The following is a 20,749-nucleotide window of genomic DNA, read 5'->3' as shown; positions in this document are numbered from 1 at the left end:
AAAGCTCGCATCGCCTTAATCATTATTTGCCTTTTCTTCTTTCTTTTTACTTTTTAATCAACGCTTATTCTGAGTAGACTTTATCAAAGCTCTTAATTTCGAGACAGAACTTGAGATAGGCTAAGTGATATAAGCGTCATTTATTTCCTAATGGAATTGTTCCATTTATTCATTCGTGACTTCTCTGGAAGGCTCAGTATCAGAGTTTCAGGCAGAGTTCCAGGCATACTTTTGATAGCTTAATTGGTACCGTGCCTTCATAATGCATAAGTTGCAATAGAGTAAAATTTATGTATTCCAAAAGAGCAATGATTCCTCAGATGCTACGCGTAGAAGCCCGCATGAAACAGACGGTAATTTTAATATCCAAAGCCCTCATCAGGTGTTAGCTCGACAAACATACCTTTCATGCATTTTTTTTTGAGAAACACGGGCAATTTCTTTTTCCGATGGGTGTGCCTGCACCGGGAGAGATGGAAAGGTCGTTAGAGCGATAGAAACTCTAAATTCGTTCAAGAAGAACATAAGAAAAGTCGTATTCAAAAAATTAACTCTGCTCACTTAATGAAAATGTTTAAGCCGGGTTTGGTTTTAAATTTAACTGTTGAAAAAAATTACAGGTTTCTAGGGCCGTATGTAACCCCGTCGCACTTCCATTAACACAATGGAATAAGAATTGTTTATAAATTAAAAAAACAAACAAACAAACAAACAAAAAAGAGGACACACAAACAAAAAACAAACAAACAAAAAAGAGGACACACATGTACACACTCTGATGCGCGAGAACTATCAACTTTATTGATGAGTATACAAATATGTATATTTTTGCCTCTATTGTGAAAACGTTTGCCGCTGAAGTCTTTTCTTTTTCCTCTGTCACATCAAGCCTATCAATAAAGAGACAACATGGAAGTGATTATAATAAACTTCGAGTCGTATACTGTAATTAAATTTGATTTAATCGAATTTGTGCCTATTTACAGTTCAGCCTAACCCAGATGTCGATGTCGACGAATGTCTTGTCTCGCTCAAAACACTGATCAAGTTAATGTGCAGCAATTAGTTTCAAATGTCAATCGATTAGATCAAAGGTCCAATGTACAAACAAAACATTACATAATGAATCGCTAAAATACGTGTCATTTCACGTGGGTCCGCGTGTAACATGTGCGAAGAATCTGACAGTGATATACTGAGTTTGATATTGACACAATTATAATTGTAATACATAACTATGACTGCATGAACTGGAATTAGTAGAGTCCGCAAATGACACTACAAAAGTCATATTTTGTTAACTGATGTTCGACAAGCTAATATTGACTTCTTGATATCATCCTAGTGCACGCTAATACTTTTAATCGAATGGCAACCCAGATGTTTCGTCAGTTCATATTCATATTCTAAGGTTATTAGGGATTAGTTGGTGAAGATTACTTTGTGAAAAGTGTTGCCATAATGCTTCTCTCTGGAATATTTAACGAACGCTTGCTCAGATCAGCTTTTATTGTGATGCCTTTCACCGCGTTTCATACAGTATCGCGTAGCTCAAAACGAACTTAAACGACTGAAATACAAGGAAAATATTGGCGAGGATTCCGAAACATTTTGGAGCAAAACAGAGTAACCCATTTGGATATCTCACGAGGGAGATTATCACAACTGAACGAGTTAAGTGTTTGGTTACCTATACGGTGATATCACGTTGCCGCCATGTTGGATTTGAGATACATCAAAACGAGGCTGGGCGTGCAAAGATAATAAGGTCACGGTGTTTTCTCTGTAAATATGTCTAACTACCACTGCTGTGTAAACTTATGTACGAATGATAAACGCTATGAAAATGGTAAGGATAAATACTTCTTCAACTTCCCTTCCAAGAAAGAAAAGAAAAAAGAGTGGATTATCGCTATAAAACGAGATCCTGGGCCGCTATTCAAGGTAAGTTAGTACAATATAGTCTCAGCGATGACTACTACACACGTGTAGTTGTGATTCCGCTGTTAAACAGAAAAATCGCGAGTTATTCTTTTTTCCTTGGTTTGATTATTATGGAATTAGAAATTGCGATTGATTTTATGTATATTGGGGCTGAAATATGTAGTAATTTCGACAAAAAGTAAAAAACATACCAACCACACGTGGACCGGTCTATTTGTTTATATTATGGCAACTCGCGGGAAAATTTTCTCTGATTGTCTGAAGTTTCTGAGTACTGTTTCTGTTGCTGTGGTAAATACTGTTTATAGATAGTTATTTTTGCTCTTTTTTAGATAAAGAAAAATTCGACACTGGTATGTTCTGATCATTTCAAGCCGGGTGACATTGAATACACGTTGACAGGAAGGGTTCAACTGAAGCAAGGAGCTGTCCCGTCGATTTTTAAGTGGACTAAAGAACATGAAGGACGTCCAGATAATAGCCTGCAAAAGTTTAAAAAGCAAAAGATAGAAGTGGAATCACTACCAAGTGCAGCAGGAGATATAACAGAAATGGAACAAGGAATAGCCGATAGAACCGATGCTGCAATGGAGACTGACTCACCTTACAACACAACAAACCCTGAAACAAATGCCGAAGTTAGCACTGAAATAAATGGTGAAGTTAGCACTGAAACTAATGCCGAAATAAACACTGAAGCCGAGTCAGTCACGACTGCATTAAAAGAAGAACTTGCGTCAACACAAAGAAAAGTAAAGGAACTTGAACTTCAGATAGCTACTCTTTTGTTAACTTCTTTTGGTTCTGAAAGAATTACTGGAAGTCCAGAATTGACAAGGTTTTACACTGGCTTTCATTCAAAGGAAAAACTTGATAGTTTTTATCGATGGGTAGAACCGTATGCAACTAAGATGACCAAATGGTCTCAAATACAAAGAGCTAGAGGTAGGCAGAACTTCAAACGTAGAAATAGTTATGGCAGCTTTTCTTTGTCTCTTTATGATCAGCTAATTTTATTCCTGATAAGACTTAGACTTGGCCTAGCTGAAACAGACCTTGCAGTTAGATTTAATATCACTAAACCCACAGTCAGTAGAATTATAATAACATGGGCAAATTTTCTTTATATCCTTCTTGGTCAGTTGCCAATTTGGCCAACAAAAGTTCAAATTCAGAATAGTATGCCAGAGTGTTTTAAGAGTACATACCCCAAAACAAGAGTAATTCTTGATTGTACAGAGATTAAGGTACAGAGACCTAGCTCAAAGGTTCTTAATTCAGAATTTTATTCTTCATATAAATCCCATACTACTTATAAATGTTTAATCGGGATCGCACCCCATGGCCCTGTGACATTTGTCAGTTCTCTTTACCAAGGTAGCATATCTGACAAAGAAATTACCCGAAGCAGTGGTATATTATCATTAATTGAGGAAGGAGATGAGGTCATGGTAGATAAAGGTTTTTTATTTCAGGATTTATTACAATGTAAAAAGGCTACAGTCACAATCCCCCCTTTTCTTTCTAAAACCAAATCAATGCAATTCAGTACAAAGCAAGTTTCTGAGACCCAACAGATTGCACGATTGCGAATTCATGTTGAACGTGCCATAAGAAGAGTTAAAGAGTACCAAATTTTTGACAAAGTCCTTCCCTTATCACTAGCTGGTTCTATTAATCAAATCTGGTGTGTTTGTTGTCTGATGACAAATCTTAGAGGGGCATTATTTTAATGCTTTTAACAATATATAAATGATACAATGCAATATTTAAAATTCATGAACACAATGTTCTGTATATATTATGATGAGACATGTCATCATTTAAAAAAAATGGACTGATTAAGTTTTGTTAAGTTTTGACAAAATGTGGAAGTAAATATTGAAAATAGAAATGATCAAGTTTGCTTTTCATTTCTGCACAAAATTCATTGTCAAACTCAATATGTTCCAGGTGATAATCTTGTTTACAGTAAACATAAAAATCAGCCCATGGGGCCCCACTAAGTAACATCTGACCCATTACTTGGTAATAGTAGGAGTGGGTCTTCTTAAGTCTATAAATCCCATTCACACATTTAAGATAATTTAAGTCAGTTATTGAATCTTTAATGGGACACTTTATTTCAAGTAGTCCCCAAGAGTCTGCTTTACTTGGATCATAAACTCTTCTGTCTGGGGAAGTGGCTAGATATGGGCAGGAGGGGTTTATCACAATACCTGAAGGAAAAACATTGCAGTCTCTAGTGTCAGCATATGCACTTGCAGCTTCTTCTTCTGTATTTATGCCATGAAGCATTGCCTCTGTTTGCTTTGTTTTTCTTAACAGTCTTTCTGCAAGGGACTCAAAGTCTTTTTTTCTGCTGCATACATCTTTAAATTTACTGGATGAAAGCCGTTTGGCTTTCAGGTCAAACCACTTGCTTGTATCACACTGTTCTCTGGTCTCTGTCTCATACAAATATGACTGGTTGTATGAGACACACAGACCCTCTAATACATTTTGCTCTCCAGCACTTGGCGCAAACAGGTAGAGGCTGTCAATTGTAGGCATACTATAATTGGGGGGTAACTCAGGACCATCAACTTTGACATGAACTTTTGGATTGTTTGTTTTCTTTATCTTTTGCTGATATGATAGTACACTTCCTGTTGCTACATCACCAAATTTGCATGAGGTAAGAGAGAGATCTTCCATTGGTCGTAATATTGAATTAACTTGTGTATCTTCATGCTCTTTAAAATGTTCCCTGAATGTGGATATTATATCTTTGCTTCCAAAACAATCTGGGATGGGATTATACAAGGTTGATCTCACACCATCAATTCTCCTAATTCTCTTCTTTGGCTGCGGCAGTGAAAGTGGAACTTTCACTTGTTGTAGCACCACCTCATCTATTTCTTTGGGTTTGATCCCAACAGTTCTCTGAGGTACATGCCAGGTCTGAGGCAATGAAGTCTTGGACATTGCAGGAGGAACACTCTGCAAATCTAGGAGTTGGTAGTGTGCAATGAGGTACATTAAACCAATCACATGGTTACACAAACCAGCACCTCCTTCACAGTTGCATTTCTGGGAAAGAACTGACTGTTTTTCTCTTGATAATTCAACCTAAACAATATGACGTATATGAGAACGATCCTTCGCAGTAAAGCACTATTTGAGCAATAGTGAAAATCAGACCTGAAAAAAATTTCAGGCCTGTACGGGATTCGAACCACTGACCTCTGCGATACTAGTGCAGCGCTCTACCAATTGAGCTAACAAGCCAACTGGGAGCAGGCCATCAAATTAATTCGATATAAACCCGTAGATGATGAATCAAACAACAACAAACATATGAAACATATGTGTGAACTGCGGTTATGAGACGTATATGAGAACGATCCTTCGCAGTAAAGCACTATTTGAGCAATAGTGAAAATCAGACCTGAAAAAAATTTCAGGCCTGTACAGGATTCGAACCACTGACCTCTGCGATACTAGTGCAGCGCTCTACCAATTGAGCTAACAAGCCAACTGGGAGCAGGCCATCAAATTAATTCGATATAGCTCAATTAATTCGATATTAGCTCAATTGGTAGAGCGCTGCACTAGTATCGCAGAGGTCAGTGGTTCGAATCCCGTACAGGCCTGAAATTTTTTTCAGGTCTGATTTTCACTATTGCTCAAATAGTGCTTTACTGCGAAGGATCGTTCTCATATACGTCTCATAACCGCAGTTCACACATATGTTTCATATGTTTGTTGTTGTCTAAACAATATGGTAAAGAAAATTTTAACTTTCATGCAAAAGATAACATAATTCTAAGTATTTTGCTAAAAAGGTTTTTAATATAATAGCATATGAGGTCTGTTTATTAACTCAAGAATATTGAAATACATCGTTAAACATATTCAATCTCAGCTGTTATAGCAAAAAAATACATCTAAATCTCTTAATGGATGTATCAATTATACATCAAACAGTTATGATTTCCATTAATAAATAATTTTCAATTAGTTAAAGGCATGAACGTACCTGCAGTCGCCACGGTTCATCATTTTTTCGTTGTGATCTGTAGCTCCTAGCTTGAACTGTCACACTACAAGGTTCTACTTTAACTAGAGGGGAAAAACACTTCAATAAACGCATGATTTTTCGCTTTGATTTCGATCAATATTGAACATAAAGACAGCAACTACAAATGCATTAAAAGAGACATCAAAACTCCGGAGAATCTATCTTTTGATATACAATAATGCCAACAAATAGCCAAAGTAGCGAAGAAAAGAATTGATGATCTTACCTTCGACATCAAAGACATATCCTTCGCAAAAATTACTGTAACCTCGCGTTCTAACTTTCTTTGGGACTTTATCTAGCTTCTGCAGCCACTTTTCTATGAAGGAATTGTCTACTAAAGGAATGTTTTTCAATGATTTGGACCAGGCCGAAAGAGACACATTAGTGGCAGTCGCCATTTTGCAAATTATGCACGCCCAGCCTCGCTTTGATGCATCACCAAACCAAGATGGCGGCAACGTGATATCGGTGTATTTAGAGTGGAATAAACCCGAGTTTGACTAATGGCCGTGGGTCGTGGGCCGTGGGTCGTGGGTACAAGTCGTGGGTCGTGGGTGTGGGTGTGGGTGTGGGTGTGGGTGTGGGTGTGGGTGTGGGTGTGGGTGTGGGTGTGGGTAAAAGTCGTGGGTGTGGTTAATACTTAATAATAAAAATAACCATTTAAAATATTAAATATAATAATGCATAAATTTTATACAACCCTGTCATTCATTAATTTAACTGTTCTTTCTTCTAGTTATTTTATTTTGTTTATTCAATTTACCCTACTTTACGTCTTTTTTTTATCTGTTATCTCACTGTCAATAAAATTAGTTTCAGTTTCGCGACGGGAAGAGAGATAAATCTTGTAATTACATTAAATTAGTTTCACAACACGATAATTCCGGATCTGTCACCAGCGCGATCGCCGACGAACGTCCATTGGTCGGCTACTCTGGGATTTGATTTTTCCCTTTTTCTGTTTTTTAGGGTAGTTGTCAAGGGAAATCCATAGGACATTCTTTTGTTCTCTTGCGGTTTTCAAGCCCCAGACGATAAAACTTTCCCGAGGTAATTTATTTAGGGAAAAATCGGTCACACTTGCAAATTTGAGTTTCCCTAGGGAAACTGTCAACAAGTCAAGTTTCCCTTGGACAAAACCCTGTAGTGTGACTACAGCTAATATCGCGTTTACGATCCTCCACTGTCGAGTAACCAGTCTGGCAGAGGTTATGTGTACGCCTTTTGAGTCAGTCGACTTGTGCACAATCAGTTTTCCTTTGTGTATACAGTGTGTAATTGCCAGATTTATCTAACATTCTTTTGTCATTGATGTTGTCAGACGAGATCTCGGAATTTCTCTTCCTTGGCCCCTGACTTTAGCCGCAAATATAGAATTCACGAGCGCTGTCGCAATTTTAACGTTATAGTACTTCTACTATATGAAATCATTTTTGGTACAATCGTACAAAGCAACTCAGGTGTCTCGTTAACACAGACCTCGAAAACGCAGAAGGTAGATCGCAGACTGCAGACCGCACAGCTCGAAAAACGTGTACACAGTATGTAATTATAAGATTTATCTCTCTTCCCTTTGTTATCAAACGAGATCTCGGAATGCGTCGCGAAACTGAAACTAATTTCATTGACAGTGAGATAACAGATAAAAATAGACGTAAAGTAGAGTAAATTGAATAAACAAAATAAGATAACTAGAAGAAAGAACAGTTAAATTAATGAATGACAGGGTTGTATAAAATTCATGTATTATTATATTTAATATTTTGAATGGTTATTTTTATTATTAAGTATTAACCACACCCTCGACTTTTACCCACACCCACACCCACACCCATGACCCACGACTTGCACCCACGACCCACGACCCACGACCATTAGTCAAACTCTTTTAAACCCTAACCTGGTCCGGCTTTTTGTTGAACGTTATCTGTTCTTGGTAATAGGTTCATGAAGACAGTACTTCAAAACATCGAGCAATAAATCTTTCTTAAATACTTTTTTGTGAGTTATTTCTAAAGCGAACCTCTATTCAATGAACAAAATTCATCATTAAAACTACTGGCTGAATCAAACAAACTATCATTCTGGCCGGCCTTACCTCTATCAGCGGCTTTTGGCACTGTTCACAGCTAAGTTTACAGTTTAGCTTCATGTATTGCGGATTTTTAGAGCATTCCCCTTGTTTAGCCCATGCGTGACAGTTTATGTCCGAGTCTGCACACTCTGCCCAGAAAAAAAGGGGGGTTTACACATATCAAAGACAATGAATAAAAAACAACGCTAACGACGCTAAATAAGGAAGTTACAAGATTAAAGGAAACTTCCCTTAACTCTGTCCCAAGTTCGTTTCCAAAGCCCTTAGCACTTCCATGTAAATTTACTTGTGCAGTTGTTTTTTTGCTTTCTTTGTCTAGTCTGTTTGCTTTCCTTTTACTTTTCCTCTATTTTTTTTTTTTCTCTTGAATTGCTCTCCTCGGTAGTGTATAAAATGAAAATAAGAGACATCATTTTGCCCTTGTATATCAGTTTTTGTCCTGTCAAAAGTAATCCGGAAAACGTAGCTGAGAGTTGGTTAACTACTGTCACAATATTCTATATTCGAAAAGAAGGGAAATTTACAACCTATTATATATGTTTTTTCTACGTTGTCGTAATGTGTTTTTTTGACTTGACCCCAGGATGCCATGGCCGCAAATGTTTCAGAAGTCATCGAACTTCTACTAACTTATGCCGCCCCTGTTACTCGTGCCAGAAAGCAAAAGGTAATTACCACAAGTGTTACAGCTTTTCTGACATTTTACTTTCATCCAGAACGGATTACTTTCGCAATCGCCTTTGTCAGCCCAAATCGGACATTGGACCTCGTCACTATCTTTGCAAGTTACCATTCCCGTTCCTGTATTAATAAATCAAAGTTAAGAAGAAATCACACGACCCAAGAAACCAAGTCTTGTTCTACATCTGTCACTAAATGTTACATTAACTGAATCGTTATACAAAATGCCCTTCCCTTAACTTTGATACTCAAACGGGACTACTAGCAAACAAAGCCTATTGTTACTAAAAAACAGTAGGAAAATAGTTCAATTTCACACCATAAAACCCTTTATTCTAGACTTGTCTCTACTCGTTGTGTCTCTTTAGTAAAAGAGACACGTATGATTTGATAGTGTTTACCTTTTTCGCAATGCTCTCCTTGGAAACCTTCGGGGCACAGACAGCGGTAACTTGAGTCCTCCCCAAGGACTCGGCATACGCCTCCATTCAGGCATGGTTTTGAAAAACAAGGGCTATCTCTTTTTCTGATTAAAGAACCTACACATGTAAGGACCAGATTAATCACTGTAACATGTTGCTCAAACACAATTTAATATGTACTTCCTTGTTACAAATCTAGCTGGGAATTCTTTAGTCAGTCTCCGCTGTTACGCACGCTGTTACGCACTGTATGACAAAACAAATTCTCTGCTTTTGCGGACCTTTTTTAGCGAAACTTTAAAATTGATGTGTTTAGCTCCAACTAAAAATTTGGTTCGTGATGTGCCAAAAATGTTTCGTTTTTAATGCGGGACTTATGACCATTTACTCTTCAGTTGCTACTTTCGCCGAAAAAAACAGAGAATATTTTAAGCACTTTGCAAACAGCTGTTTCATTCGCAAATAATAATTTGTGAAGCAAGTAAGAGTCTCAAAATGGCTTTAGGTTCCGTGGCAGCTTTTTTTCCTATGAAAATTTCATGATGATTATGGTCAAATTAGCGATATTAAGCAATTGTAAAGAACTACGAGTTTATTACTACCTGTCTGAAATCATAGCTCTTGCAACGACAGGATGGCATGTTAAAAGAGATTATAAATTGCGGTCTATAATCTCTTACTTGTTACTTGTCGGTATAAATTCAAAGTATGTAGAATTTTCCTGTCTTGAAACAGCTTAACAAGGATATGATTTAAAGCCTTTATGAGGATAAAGCCCCGTCCCTTATGGAAAGATGGTTCGAGAACTTGATTTAACTGCGCCTAGTTATTGATATTGATCCATTCTATTTCCTAAGGGGAGGTTTTGCAAATCCATGCAATTAGACTCTTGTTTACTAAGTGAAACTCCTTTTTAAACTTTCGCGCGAATTCTTTTCTTTCATCGAGTTTTATGAACCGCTCGAGACTAACGAATACATCTATAAAACACTGACTACTGTGTAAGTGATATTGTAGATACCTACTAAAACACTCATTTTTTTTTTTTGCTCGTTCTTTTTTCACAGCTTCTAAACTAATCTCTTGTCTATCTTTAACATCGGTAGGTTATACTTAGGAGATAATACAATATAAAACGAATATACTGAGGGAATGAGTTCGAAACAATAGGATCCACATCTAAGACAGGTGTAGTATCAAAGCAAATTTCAGCTGTCATCAATTCAAAATGCCACATAAGAAAATCTCTACGAACTGAGAGTTATTTCTTTAGCCCAAATACCTTGCACCGGAACTTGACATGCTCCAAAGACACAGAGAGCTATAACCATCGTATGATAACGCATCTTGCCGCGCATGTTAGTTCGTTTAACTGGTATCTATTAGTTGTTATAATGTTTATACCCTATTAATTGAGCGCCGCCCCCATAAAGGGATGTGACTAACATGAACGATAAAAAAAAACAAAAAAAAAACAGCTGCCTGGATTAAGGGCGCATTTTCATACCTTAATGCAGCGCTCATTCGAGGAATATGTATATTTGCTTAAAAACAAAAGAATATTCTGTCGAAACAGGTGTTAAAAAGTAATATGTCTTGAAACAATTTTAATTTAATTCCGTCAGTTCGAAATGACTCTTCAGTCCTACTCTGGACTCGCATCACAAAGGGAGAAATGGCGATAAAATTTGAAAATATAAAACTGTCCGATGGGAAGGAAAACTCCACTCATCTGGTGTCCCTTTAGTAAGAGACATGCATAGTTTGATAATGTCTACCTTCTTGGCAATGCTTTCCGCGGAAACCTTCAGGGCACAGACAGCGGTAACTTGATCCAACCCCAAGTACCCGGCATTCGCCTCCATTCAGGCATGGTTTTGAAAAACAAGGGCTATCTCTTTCTCTAATTAAAGAACCTATACATGTTAAGACCAGATAAATCCCTGTTAGATGTTGCTCAAACATAATTTGTACTTGCTTGTTACAAACCTAGCCGGAAAATCTTTAGTTTTCCCTCTGCTACGCACGCTGATACGCAGTGTATGACAAAACAAAGACCCAACTTTTGTAAACTTTATTAACCAAACTTTAAAATTGACGTGTTCAGCTTGAACTAATAATTTGGTTCGTTGTGTGCCAAAAATGTTTCGCTTTTAATGCATGACATATGACTTTTTACTTTTTTTGCTACTTTCGCCGAAAAAACGAAAGAACGTTTTAAGCACTTTGCAAACATCTCTTTCATTCGTAAATAAAAAATTGTGAAGCAAGCAAGGGTCTCAAATTCGCTTTAGGTTCCGTTGCAACTTTTTTTTTCCATGGAAATTTCATGATAATTATGGTCAAATTGACGATTTTAAGCAACTTTTAAGAACTATGAGTATTATCAATACTTGTCTGAAACCAAAGCTCTCGCAACGACATGATGGCATGTTAAAAGAGATTATAAAATGCTGTCTATAATCCCTTGCATGTTACTTGTCGGTAAAAATTCAAAGTATGTAGAATTTTCCTGTCTTGAAACATTTCTTAGCTTAACGAGGCTATGATTTAAAGCCCTCATCATGATAGAGTCCCTTTCCCTTTAGGAAGGGTGGTTTCGAGAACTTGATTTAACTGCGCCTAGTTTTAAAATATTGATCCATTCTATTTCCTGAGGGGAAGTTTTGCAAATCCATGCAATTAGTTATCTCTTGTTTACCAAGTGAAACTCCTTTTTAAACTTTCGCGCGAATTATTTTCCGGCTTTCATCGAGTTTTGTGGACCACTCGAGACTAATGACAACATGTATAATGCACTGACTGTGCAGTGATATCGTAGATACCTACTAAAACACTCATTTTTTTTCTCACGTTCTTTTTCTACAGCAGCTAAACTAATCTCTCGTCTATCTTTAATATCGGTAGGTTATACTTAGAAAATAATACAATATAAAACGAATATACTGAGGGAATGAGTTCGAAACAATGGGATCCACATCTAAGACAGGTATAGTATTAAAGTAAATTTCATCTGTTTTCAATTAAAAATGCAACATAAGAAAAGCTCGACGAACTGAGAGTTAGCTCTTGAGCTCATATACCTTGCACCAGAACTTGACATGCTCCAAAGACACAAAGAGCTATGAACATAGTAAGGCAACGCATCTCGCCGCGCTTGTTAGTTCGTTTAACTGGTATCTATTTGTTGTTGAAATGTTTATACCCTAATAATAAAGCACCGCCCCCCCAAAAGTGATGTGACTCACATGAACGATTAAAAAACAACAGCTGCCTGGAATAAGGGCGCATTTTAATACCTTGATGCGGCGCTCATTCGAGGAATATGTATTTAAACAAAAGAATATTACGACTCTGTCGAAATGGGTGTTAAGAAGTAATTTTTCTTGAATCAATTTCAATTTAATTCCATCTGTTCGAAATGACTCTTTTTTTACCCTGAACTCGGATCACAAAAGGAGAAATGGCGATAAAATTTTGCAAATATAAAACTGTCCGACGTGGAGAAAAAGCTAATTTTCTAACAAAATGAAACAAAGAATGATATATTATAATATGTTTCGGTTGGATTGCATCGTTATAATTTCCTTTTTGATAACCCTTTTTTTTCGCTGCCCGCGATTAAGCACCACCAAGAAGGTGACAAAAATTAATCAGTCGCGACACTCAATTTCAATCACCCTTTCCGGGTACGATCGCAAAGTGTGGTTAAGAAAGGTTCAGTGTTTAATATTTGATAGTTCCAGGACGCGGTATGTCAGCTTTCTTAAACAAAACTAAACACTTAGCGCTTTAAGGCACAAACAGGTGCCTCTTTAAGCTTTTAATTCATACCGTATCGATAACTATTTTATGATAATTTCTTTTTTAGTCTGAACGGGCTTTATATCAATTCAGCTGACACTTTATACATCTTATGGACTTATTATTACGCGCTTTTCATCCCTTCTCAGCCAATCTCCACGCGCCGTAACGATAGGTGCTTTCTAATATTTCCATGTTTTGTCGATGATAGCGATAAAGGAATTAACAAATATTCATTTTCGCAGAAATTCCCTTTCATCCTTTTAAACCCCATACTAAAGCATATTTGTCTGCTGAATATTACTGATGCCTAGAAAGGAAAAACACCACATCGTTTTGTTTTAACTCTCAAAATACTTCAACCAATCACGTTACCGTTAAGAAATTGACAGATAAAAAGGAAAAGTTATCATAGCATTTGTTCTTGTCCGGTTTCGATAAACAATTAACGAAAAAAGCTAATAATTTTCTCTTAATTGGATTTTAAGAGCTGTTGCACAATTACGACCTGACAGTTAAAGGATCCCTTCCAACCACAATACCCTGCGCGCCCAAACAGAAAAAATAATTAAGAAATAACTAGTCAAATAGAAAGAACAATAAATTTGGAACGCGATTGAGGAAATTCAAGACCTCAGTGAGGCAAATGTACTCGGATGAACGAGGATTTCTTTCCACTTCACGACTTGTCCAATACCGGATGGCAGAGAAAATGGCGGATTTCACATATCGCGCGCGCAATGTATTGTGGTTGGAAGGGATCCTTTAACCTTGCTGTAATTTTTTCTTTCCATGATTAGATCTGCGAATCCACCATTACTGACGTTGCAATTTTTAATAAAATGCAAATCTGTCGTGAGAAGTAACATTCATTTTAGAGACACGCAAAACCGTATACTTGGTCGTCGGACTTTGGTTCCTTGCGAACTCATTTCATCACCCAGGAGTATGGTAAATCTCATCTTGGGGGTCCTGTAAAACACTTGTCTCCGTACAATGCATAAATTTTTTCCCGTTTTCATCCCTTTTTTTTTCTTTTGAATTAAAATGAATGATAGCAATAATGATAATAATAATCATCAAAAAATTAATGTGGCTGACTCGTGTGTTTTGTATTCCTCCCATATACATAAATTTGAGTGCTATCAAAACAATGGGAAGCAAAACCTTCAAGTAGGAAAGGAAATACTCCTTGGACGTTGTATATTCGGGTATTTTCGAAATTTCACTTTGCGAAGCATTTTCTAAAACCTTTGTTGTTGTTCCTCAAAATGCTCGTCAAACCATAAATAGGGAATGGCTAGAATGGAGGTAAACACGTCTCTTTTCAAGTATAAAATATCCTAGTCATTATTCTTCGTGTTTCAGAAGCCTCAACAGTCTTTGTTTACCCTAAATTCATGCAATTTGTGGCAGCTTATGACAGAGGCACCGCAACTTGATCCAGCTGAGTCATCGCGTTTGAACAACTTGAGTCGTGTAGATCGTGTTTAATAATACCTATTTCTAATTATCATTTGCTTCCTTTGCTCATTTACAGAGCCAAAAATTTGACGAAAATTGGCTTTATTTGCTGGAAAGAGGATATGAAGTCGTTTCTCTTTCAGGCAAAACATTCCGTGAGCTATTATTTACAACGAAGCAAGTGATCACGGTGAAAGGTATCCAATAGGGGTGATCTTAGTTCCTTTCCTTGGAGTAATTATGTTCGTATCCATGTCAGTTACTGTCAATAGATTTTTTCGTCTATTCCGTCCCTACGTTCGTTCTATTTGACCGGCCACAAAAAATTAAATCACCACTGTGACAGTAGAGTACATTATTGTATGGAAAAGGTTTTTTTTTTTTCGCGACGATGAAGGTCGTTGTTGGGGAGTCCTCCCTTCCGTCCTTTTCAAAAGGTCGTTTTTCTCGGGCGTTTGTTCTGCTTTTCTTTTCCTCGATGTTCTTTTATTAGTATTATTTTCTGACCGCTACGTAACCCTTTTACAAAGAAAATTGACCTAAAATGACATGTTTCGTGCTAAATTTTTTGCAAATGTGCGATCACCCAGAACAAAAGTAGGAACAATAGCGCGCTACGTCATCTGTTTGGCTTGTCACCCACTTCAGAGAAATGAGAAAGTGCATTTTTCATGTCAGCCAGTTATTGACCCACTTTCGAATATTTTATTTTATATTACGAGCGTTCTTAGTAGTTCACAAACTTTCCTGAACTAGAAGTACCTATCCATAGAGAAATATTCATTCTGCATGGTATAGCGGAATAAGGAGGCCCCTGAATTTGTGGGTAATGCTATCTCTATGTTTTGTTTGCAAATTCATACTGTCTAGAATTTGGAGTACTACGAGGAGTTGGTGCCAAGAACTAAAGAAATAACCAACGTATTGTGGGCCTTGATATCCCGTCCTCATGAAACGCTCGCCCGGTGTTTCAAATAAGTATAACCATTAAAGAAAACTGACAAAAATATACAAAATACAGATTTCCTTGTAAAAATTGTCTTTACTCTTCTCTTTCTCCTATATAAAAACGTTATATAAATAATATTTGCACAGGTTCATTGAATTTTTTCCTTTAAAAATAAAGCCGGTATTCTTATGTACATTCTCGTCTACACAATAACATAAATAATTTAAATGACAGATTCAAAACCGAAAACATGAACTTGTATTGACAACAAAGGCTAACAGTAAGGAATGAAAAGAAAAGGCTATGCTCTTGCAGACACAATATTTATTGCAACGTTAGTATAAGTTGTACGAACGAGAATTTATTCCGCATTCATGAATTATACGTTTTTTTTTTTTTTTTTTGTAACTAGTGCGTTGAAGTGTTTTTATTTCAAATGAAAGGTACCTAATGTATTCTAGCCGGCGCAGCTGACACGCCAAATGGCGCAAATGGTTGTGCAAATATTTTACTCTTTATTTTGTTGTGAGAAGATTGCACGTTAGTTTGACCGAGTTCTTTTAATTACCATTATTATCATTGTTTACGCTAGGAAACTCATTTTTTCTTTTGTGGTGGAATATTGGTCTAAGAAACAAAAGTAAGCTCTCTGATTATGTGCTAGCTTACATTACTATGACCCAAGCTCGTTAGGCAAAACATGAGAGAAATTTAGCACCGCGTTTACGTGAAATGGCAAACGTCAACTTTCCCTTTCACGTAAATTAGCGTGAACCTTACTGCTTTAGCTTTGCCTAAGTTCACGTCATGGTGTGGATTTGAAGGCGCCCTTGCATGACTTAAGGTGGCTCGTACCGGTTTTCATCTTTTTGATGGTTTGTAACTTTGAAAGAATACAACAGAAAGATTGACCGAGGCCAGTTGAACACTTTTACGGAGTTGAATTATATAATAATTGGTTATCCAAAAATAGGTGTCTTTTCGTCACAAGCAGTTTCCATGGCAACGCTTTCATAGTCTTATTCAGACGCATCTTTTAGCTTGTGGCTTAAATAATTCGAAAACTAACCCGGCGACTCCGTGATTTTTTCAGTGATTACTTTTGGCACTTGAAAAGGAAAATGCACAAAGAATTTTTAAAAAAATTATACGGAGCGGAATTTCAGAAAATCTAGAAAAAAGGCAATTTTCACACATCGCAAATTTCCTTCCGTAGAATTTTCTAGTTTTTTCTCTGATGATTCCTTTGGACGTTATTATCATATTGGAACAATAAAAAGAAGGGGTCACCGGACTTGTTTTCATGCAAGAGCTTTCGTGAGTTTAGAAATTCCACGCGCGTTATCGCGCATTTAAAAATCTGGATTCTATAAGATCGACATTTGCTCATGATCTGTTTTAGCAACCGCTGACAATTGCGTTTGCTCACGCGAGCGCCTACGATCTGATGTTTACAGACGTAAATTCGCGTTTACTGCTAAGAAAATCATTAAACAGATGTCAAAGACAGCCTCTCTGGCTCATCTTAAACATCCTACACACGACTTCTGGCTACATCATATTATTTTCCTTGAAGTTTTTAACACTTTTTCCACTTCGGGTAGATTATCCTTCACTTGAGTTCTTCATTTTTCTCCGTCGCAAGATTTCAGATCGGTTGAATACTTCTTTTGGATGTTAAGTGAAGCAACATTTACTTCTCCAAACATCGTCTTCTTTATCTTAGTTTCTATCTCCTGCATTCACAGTGGCCACTCAACACATCAAATACACGCTCTTAGGTAAACTCACAAAAGTAGAAAAAAAGTCCACGCGCCGCCATCTTTGTTTTGAATTTTCATCTTCTGATCTCGCGCTTCTTTCGCACGTTTCTCTCGCGCGTCACGCAAGAGTGACTTGTTCCCCGCGCGAGGAAACTGGTACTAGCCACCTCAAAAGGAATAGTTTTGGTGCCCTTTTCCCGGCAATTAGAACTCTATGAGTAGAACTCTACGTGAGAAAAAGGGGAGAAAATCTGACGTACACGGCAAACGCGAAACAGGGTTCTTTCAAGTAGAAATGGCAAAGCGCAACCTGCAAACGTGAGAAGATGGCGGGAAAAACCGTGCTCACGTGCTCACTCTTACCGTTCCCGTTTCACGTAAACGTGGTGCTAAATCTCTCTAATAACTCTCCTTTCGTAACTCAGAATGCACTTTTCTCGTACCATTTTCTGAGTGCTGCTCTACAGCAACCTCGCTTTCATCTTCTTCTTCGTATGGCATCGATTACATATTGTGTGACCGTTAATTTATCAGCAATTTTCATCCAGAACGTCGTGGCTCCTAGCTTCTCGGCTACCTCGAGAAGTACGCTTTCATTGGAAGGTTATTTAACATCTTTTGCGGCTAAGGAAAGCAAAAATGTATATATGTATATAGCTAAGCTAAAACAGTGCTCGACTTGCGGAGCAGTAGTAATAATAATGAGGTCCATAGGTTGAAAAGATTTAAGATCAATTACATTAACATTACAGTTCTGTTTCGAGATATTCTCTTTTCGGATGTTAAAAACTAAAAGGCCTTTTAGTGCATCAGTGTGGTCAAAAGCTACCTACGTACACGAGTTTAGAGCTAGCAGAAAAGTATTGAGCGACAAATGCACTGATAAATTGGGTGTACAAACTGTTTGCGGTTTTTTTTTTCTGCACATGTGTCTGAGTATACTGTCGGAAACATCCGCTGCTTCGCTGTCTCCATCTTGCTAATTGCGCAAGCTCTGGTAGCAAGAAGGGAAAGGAGGGGCTCACTAAAAAAACTATTGATGGTTTAAATGCATTTGAAGTGAGTAAATTGCTTTTCCAACTTACCACGAGTAAGATGTTTTTCGATGTGTTCAAAGCCTTCGAAGCCAGATTGTCTTTTCTCTCTCAGAAATCTAACAATCGCATCAAAGCACTGTTGTTGATGCTCTACGGGTAATTTTGCAAGAGCTCCGTAGAAACTACATTTTTTCTTGAATTCATCGGGGTAGCTTCCTACGTGACTGTCATAAATATCCCATCGCCCTATATCCTCTAAAACTTCTTTACATGCTGCCAGGACTGCGGCCAAAGGAGCTTCGTGAAGTGTTCTATCATCTATGGAAACGCCAAAAAACCCAATAGGAGTTTCCTGAAAGTTAAAACATTCCAAATTTTAACTGGATGATAGCACCATTTGTTCCTCAGAGAATCGTGTGAACAGAATATCCAATTATTTCTTAGCATGTTCTTATCATTTTTCTTACTTAGTAGGTTACCACAGGAACACCACACTTCCTAATTTTAGAATTGTGTGCCTCAAAGTCAAAAATGAGTTCGGCGAGCGCCATTTTTTTTCATTGAATTGCAACAAGCAGATCAATATTCACCTTCCTTTTAAGTTGAAAAAAAAAATAAAAAAGAACCAGCCCTAATGCCTCTGATCACCTTTAGTATAAAAACATTCAAGTGGCACTGATCTGTATGCAAAATTTTTTTAAACAATTTGTAAAGAAATGTATGTGATGTATATTTTCATCTTTGCAGGGATCGGTGAGGGAAGTTCATAGGGACAGCCATTACCAACAAATGATTCTGTACTACGCTAACTGAAGATATTCACCTCAAGGTCCAGCGCAGGAGGTAGTTTCAGATCCAGTATACCTATCTTGTTTTCATCACTCGGATCTTTGCTTTTGTAGAACTCTATTGTTAGATAGCCTCTTTTTACAACTCTTATCGGCAGAGGTCTAAGGAAATAAGCTTCTCGATCAAACCTGTGAAAATTGTAACATTCAAAAGCAGGGATTAAGGGAAATTGTCGACGATTTTCGCCTTATTGTCTCTATCAGTTTTTCATTGAATGAAAGCTAAGTCGTAATGCTGCGAGGCAAATATCCCCCACTTTCAACGACACTAATAGATAAGCAGGTTTTTTTATCTTTTATTTTCATATTTCTCGACAATCAACGGAACTTGGATAATGCCTTTAAATGTGAAGCTGTAAAGATAGCTGCAAAGTGTGTACCCAACACGAACTTTGTCTCCTTTGTCAGCGCGTGAGAAAAGCCATATTTACTTGAGTGGTGGATAATGAAAGAATATAAATACTGGGAAATGAAACAAATGGAAAAGAAATTTCTGCCTCAGGATGAGGGCTCGCGAATGGAGACGACTCATTCATAAAAACAAAAACGACCATGCAAGGCGGAGATTGGTCACAGAAAAATGCATTCATTACTCTTTCTTTTTATGCAAGCACTAAACAGACACCAAGCAAGTTTCTTTTTATCTTACCTGAGAAAAAAGTCCTTTAGTCGCTCCTCTTTGACTACTTGTGCTGCATCACCGGAGAGGAACACGTAAGCCAGATCATTTGTGCACATGCCGTACCATACACTTCCCTCTACTAACCACGACTTCGTCTCATCTTCGTGTTCTCTTTTCTTGTCATTTGGGCTGCAGTACAAAAGAAGATCTACTTCGGAGTTAATTTTGGTATTTACTGGAACAGCAGCCGTGAAAACGGCTGAGTGTCTTACACTTTCCGTATTCCATGCACGAGCTATTAGGATCATTGGTGATGCGAGCCAGCTCCAAAATCTATGGAGAAAAATAGGGAAGACAAACATTTACTGAACAACATCAACTATCAAACAGGTTCTCCACAAAAATGCTAATGAACGAAAAATGTGAAAAGGTACAACCTAGAATGAGGCAGATGTGGAAAGAAAAAATTACAGAGATACATTAACGTACCCTGAGAAGTGCTTCACATTAAATTTGATAACAAACCCATCTAGCCATGGGGGAGAATCGAGAAGATCTGTGATTTCGGTCCATTCGCGCTGTGTACCATCAGATGGTTGAAACAAGACTCGAGCACGGACTAATGACAAATCAGAAATACCCAAGGATTCAGCGTCCTGCTCAGTGTCGCTCAAGGATAACGGCAGTTGGACGGTAACAGCCTCTTGAAATTTAATTTCCTTATTGCATGACATTCTTATAATAGGGCCAGCCAGCATTTCCTCACTTTTCATTTCCTGGCAACGATATTCTTGTACCTGAGGGTTGTATGAACTAAACAATTAATAACTAATGACATTCCAATTATTTAATACAACAGTAACCATAGTTTCTAACGAGGGGATCCATTACTGATAAAAAGATCTGTCACATGATGAATGTATTGAGCCAATGAACATACAGCGTCAAATTTGCTCTTGCTTATATAAGAGCACTTACTCTGACAGTGACACGGAATTCTTCAGTGGACAGGACTGAATTTGGAGGAATATGAATGTCAAATTTGCTCTTGCTT

General features: G+C 37.5%; 3 protein-coding genes and 1 pseudogene across 7 annotated transcripts in view; 1 reads left to right on the top strand and 3 right to left on the bottom strand.

The window, feature by feature from the left end:
* Positions 1-779: 779 nt before the first annotated feature.
* LOC148739784 (lactadherin-like) lies at positions 780-12,445 on the bottom strand. 4 transcript variants are annotated; one of them, XM_088750066.1, is made up of 6 exons: positions 12,292-12,445; positions 10,987-11,124; positions 9,188-9,325; positions 8,781-8,906; positions 8,109-8,233; positions 780-890 (listed from the first exon to the last, which is right to left on the bottom strand). In XM_088750066.1, exons 1-6 carry the CDS (start codon positions 12,353-12,355, stop codon positions 885-887), a joined length of 597 nt encoding a protein of 198 aa, XP_088606192.1. In that variant the 5' UTR covers positions 12,356-12,445; the 3' UTR covers positions 780-884. The 4 variants fall into 4 exon arrangements, with proteins under 4 accessions (XP_088606192.1, XP_088606194.1, XP_088606195.1 ...); XM_088750068.1 differs by lacking the exon at positions 8,781-8,906; XM_088750069.1 differs by lacking the exon at positions 10,987-11,124 and having other exon boundaries at positions 12,292-12,414.
* On the top strand, positions 1,678-3,857 carry LOC148739786 (uncharacterized). Its single transcript, XM_088750042.1, has 2 exons — positions 1,678-1,944; positions 2,277-3,857. Exons 1-2 carry the CDS (start codon positions 1,792-1,794, stop codon positions 3,675-3,677), a joined length of 1,554 nt encoding a protein of 517 aa, XP_088606168.1. The 5' UTR covers positions 1,678-1,791; the 3' UTR covers positions 3,678-3,857.
* Positions 3,796-6,458, bottom strand: LOC148739785 (uncharacterized). The gene is made up of 3 exons (XM_088750043.1): positions 6,234-6,458; positions 5,966-6,048; positions 3,796-5,055 (listed from the first exon to the last, which is right to left on the bottom strand). Exons 1-3 carry the CDS (start codon positions 6,406-6,408, stop codon positions 3,796-3,798), a joined length of 1,518 nt encoding a protein of 505 aa, XP_088606169.1. The 5' UTR covers positions 6,409-6,458.
* A 3,053-nt stretch (positions 12,446-15,498) lies between the features above and the next one.
* LOC148739783 (uncharacterized) overlaps positions 15,499-20,749 on the bottom strand; it is a 9,736-nt pseudogene continuing 4,485 nt past the window's right edge. Inside the window, exons 7-11 of the transcript XR_015996830.1 lie at positions 20,185-20,492; positions 19,723-20,028; positions 19,049-19,202; positions 18,274-18,577; positions 15,499-17,812 (exon numbers count right to left, since the gene is read on the bottom strand). The product of XR_015996830.1 is annotated as an uncharacterized LOC148739783 (transcript). The remainder of the gene's footprint in view (positions 17,813-18,273; positions 18,578-19,048; positions 19,203-19,722; positions 20,029-20,184; positions 20,493-20,749) is intronic.

Source organism: Stylophora pistillata, chromosome 2 (assembly GCF_964205215.1).
Source record: "Stylophora pistillata chromosome 2, jaStyPist1.2, whole genome shotgun sequence".
NCBI lineage: Eukaryota > Metazoa > Cnidaria > Anthozoa > Scleractinia > Pocilloporidae > Stylophora > Stylophora pistillata.
This window is presented reverse-complemented; position numbering and strand designations above follow the sequence as displayed.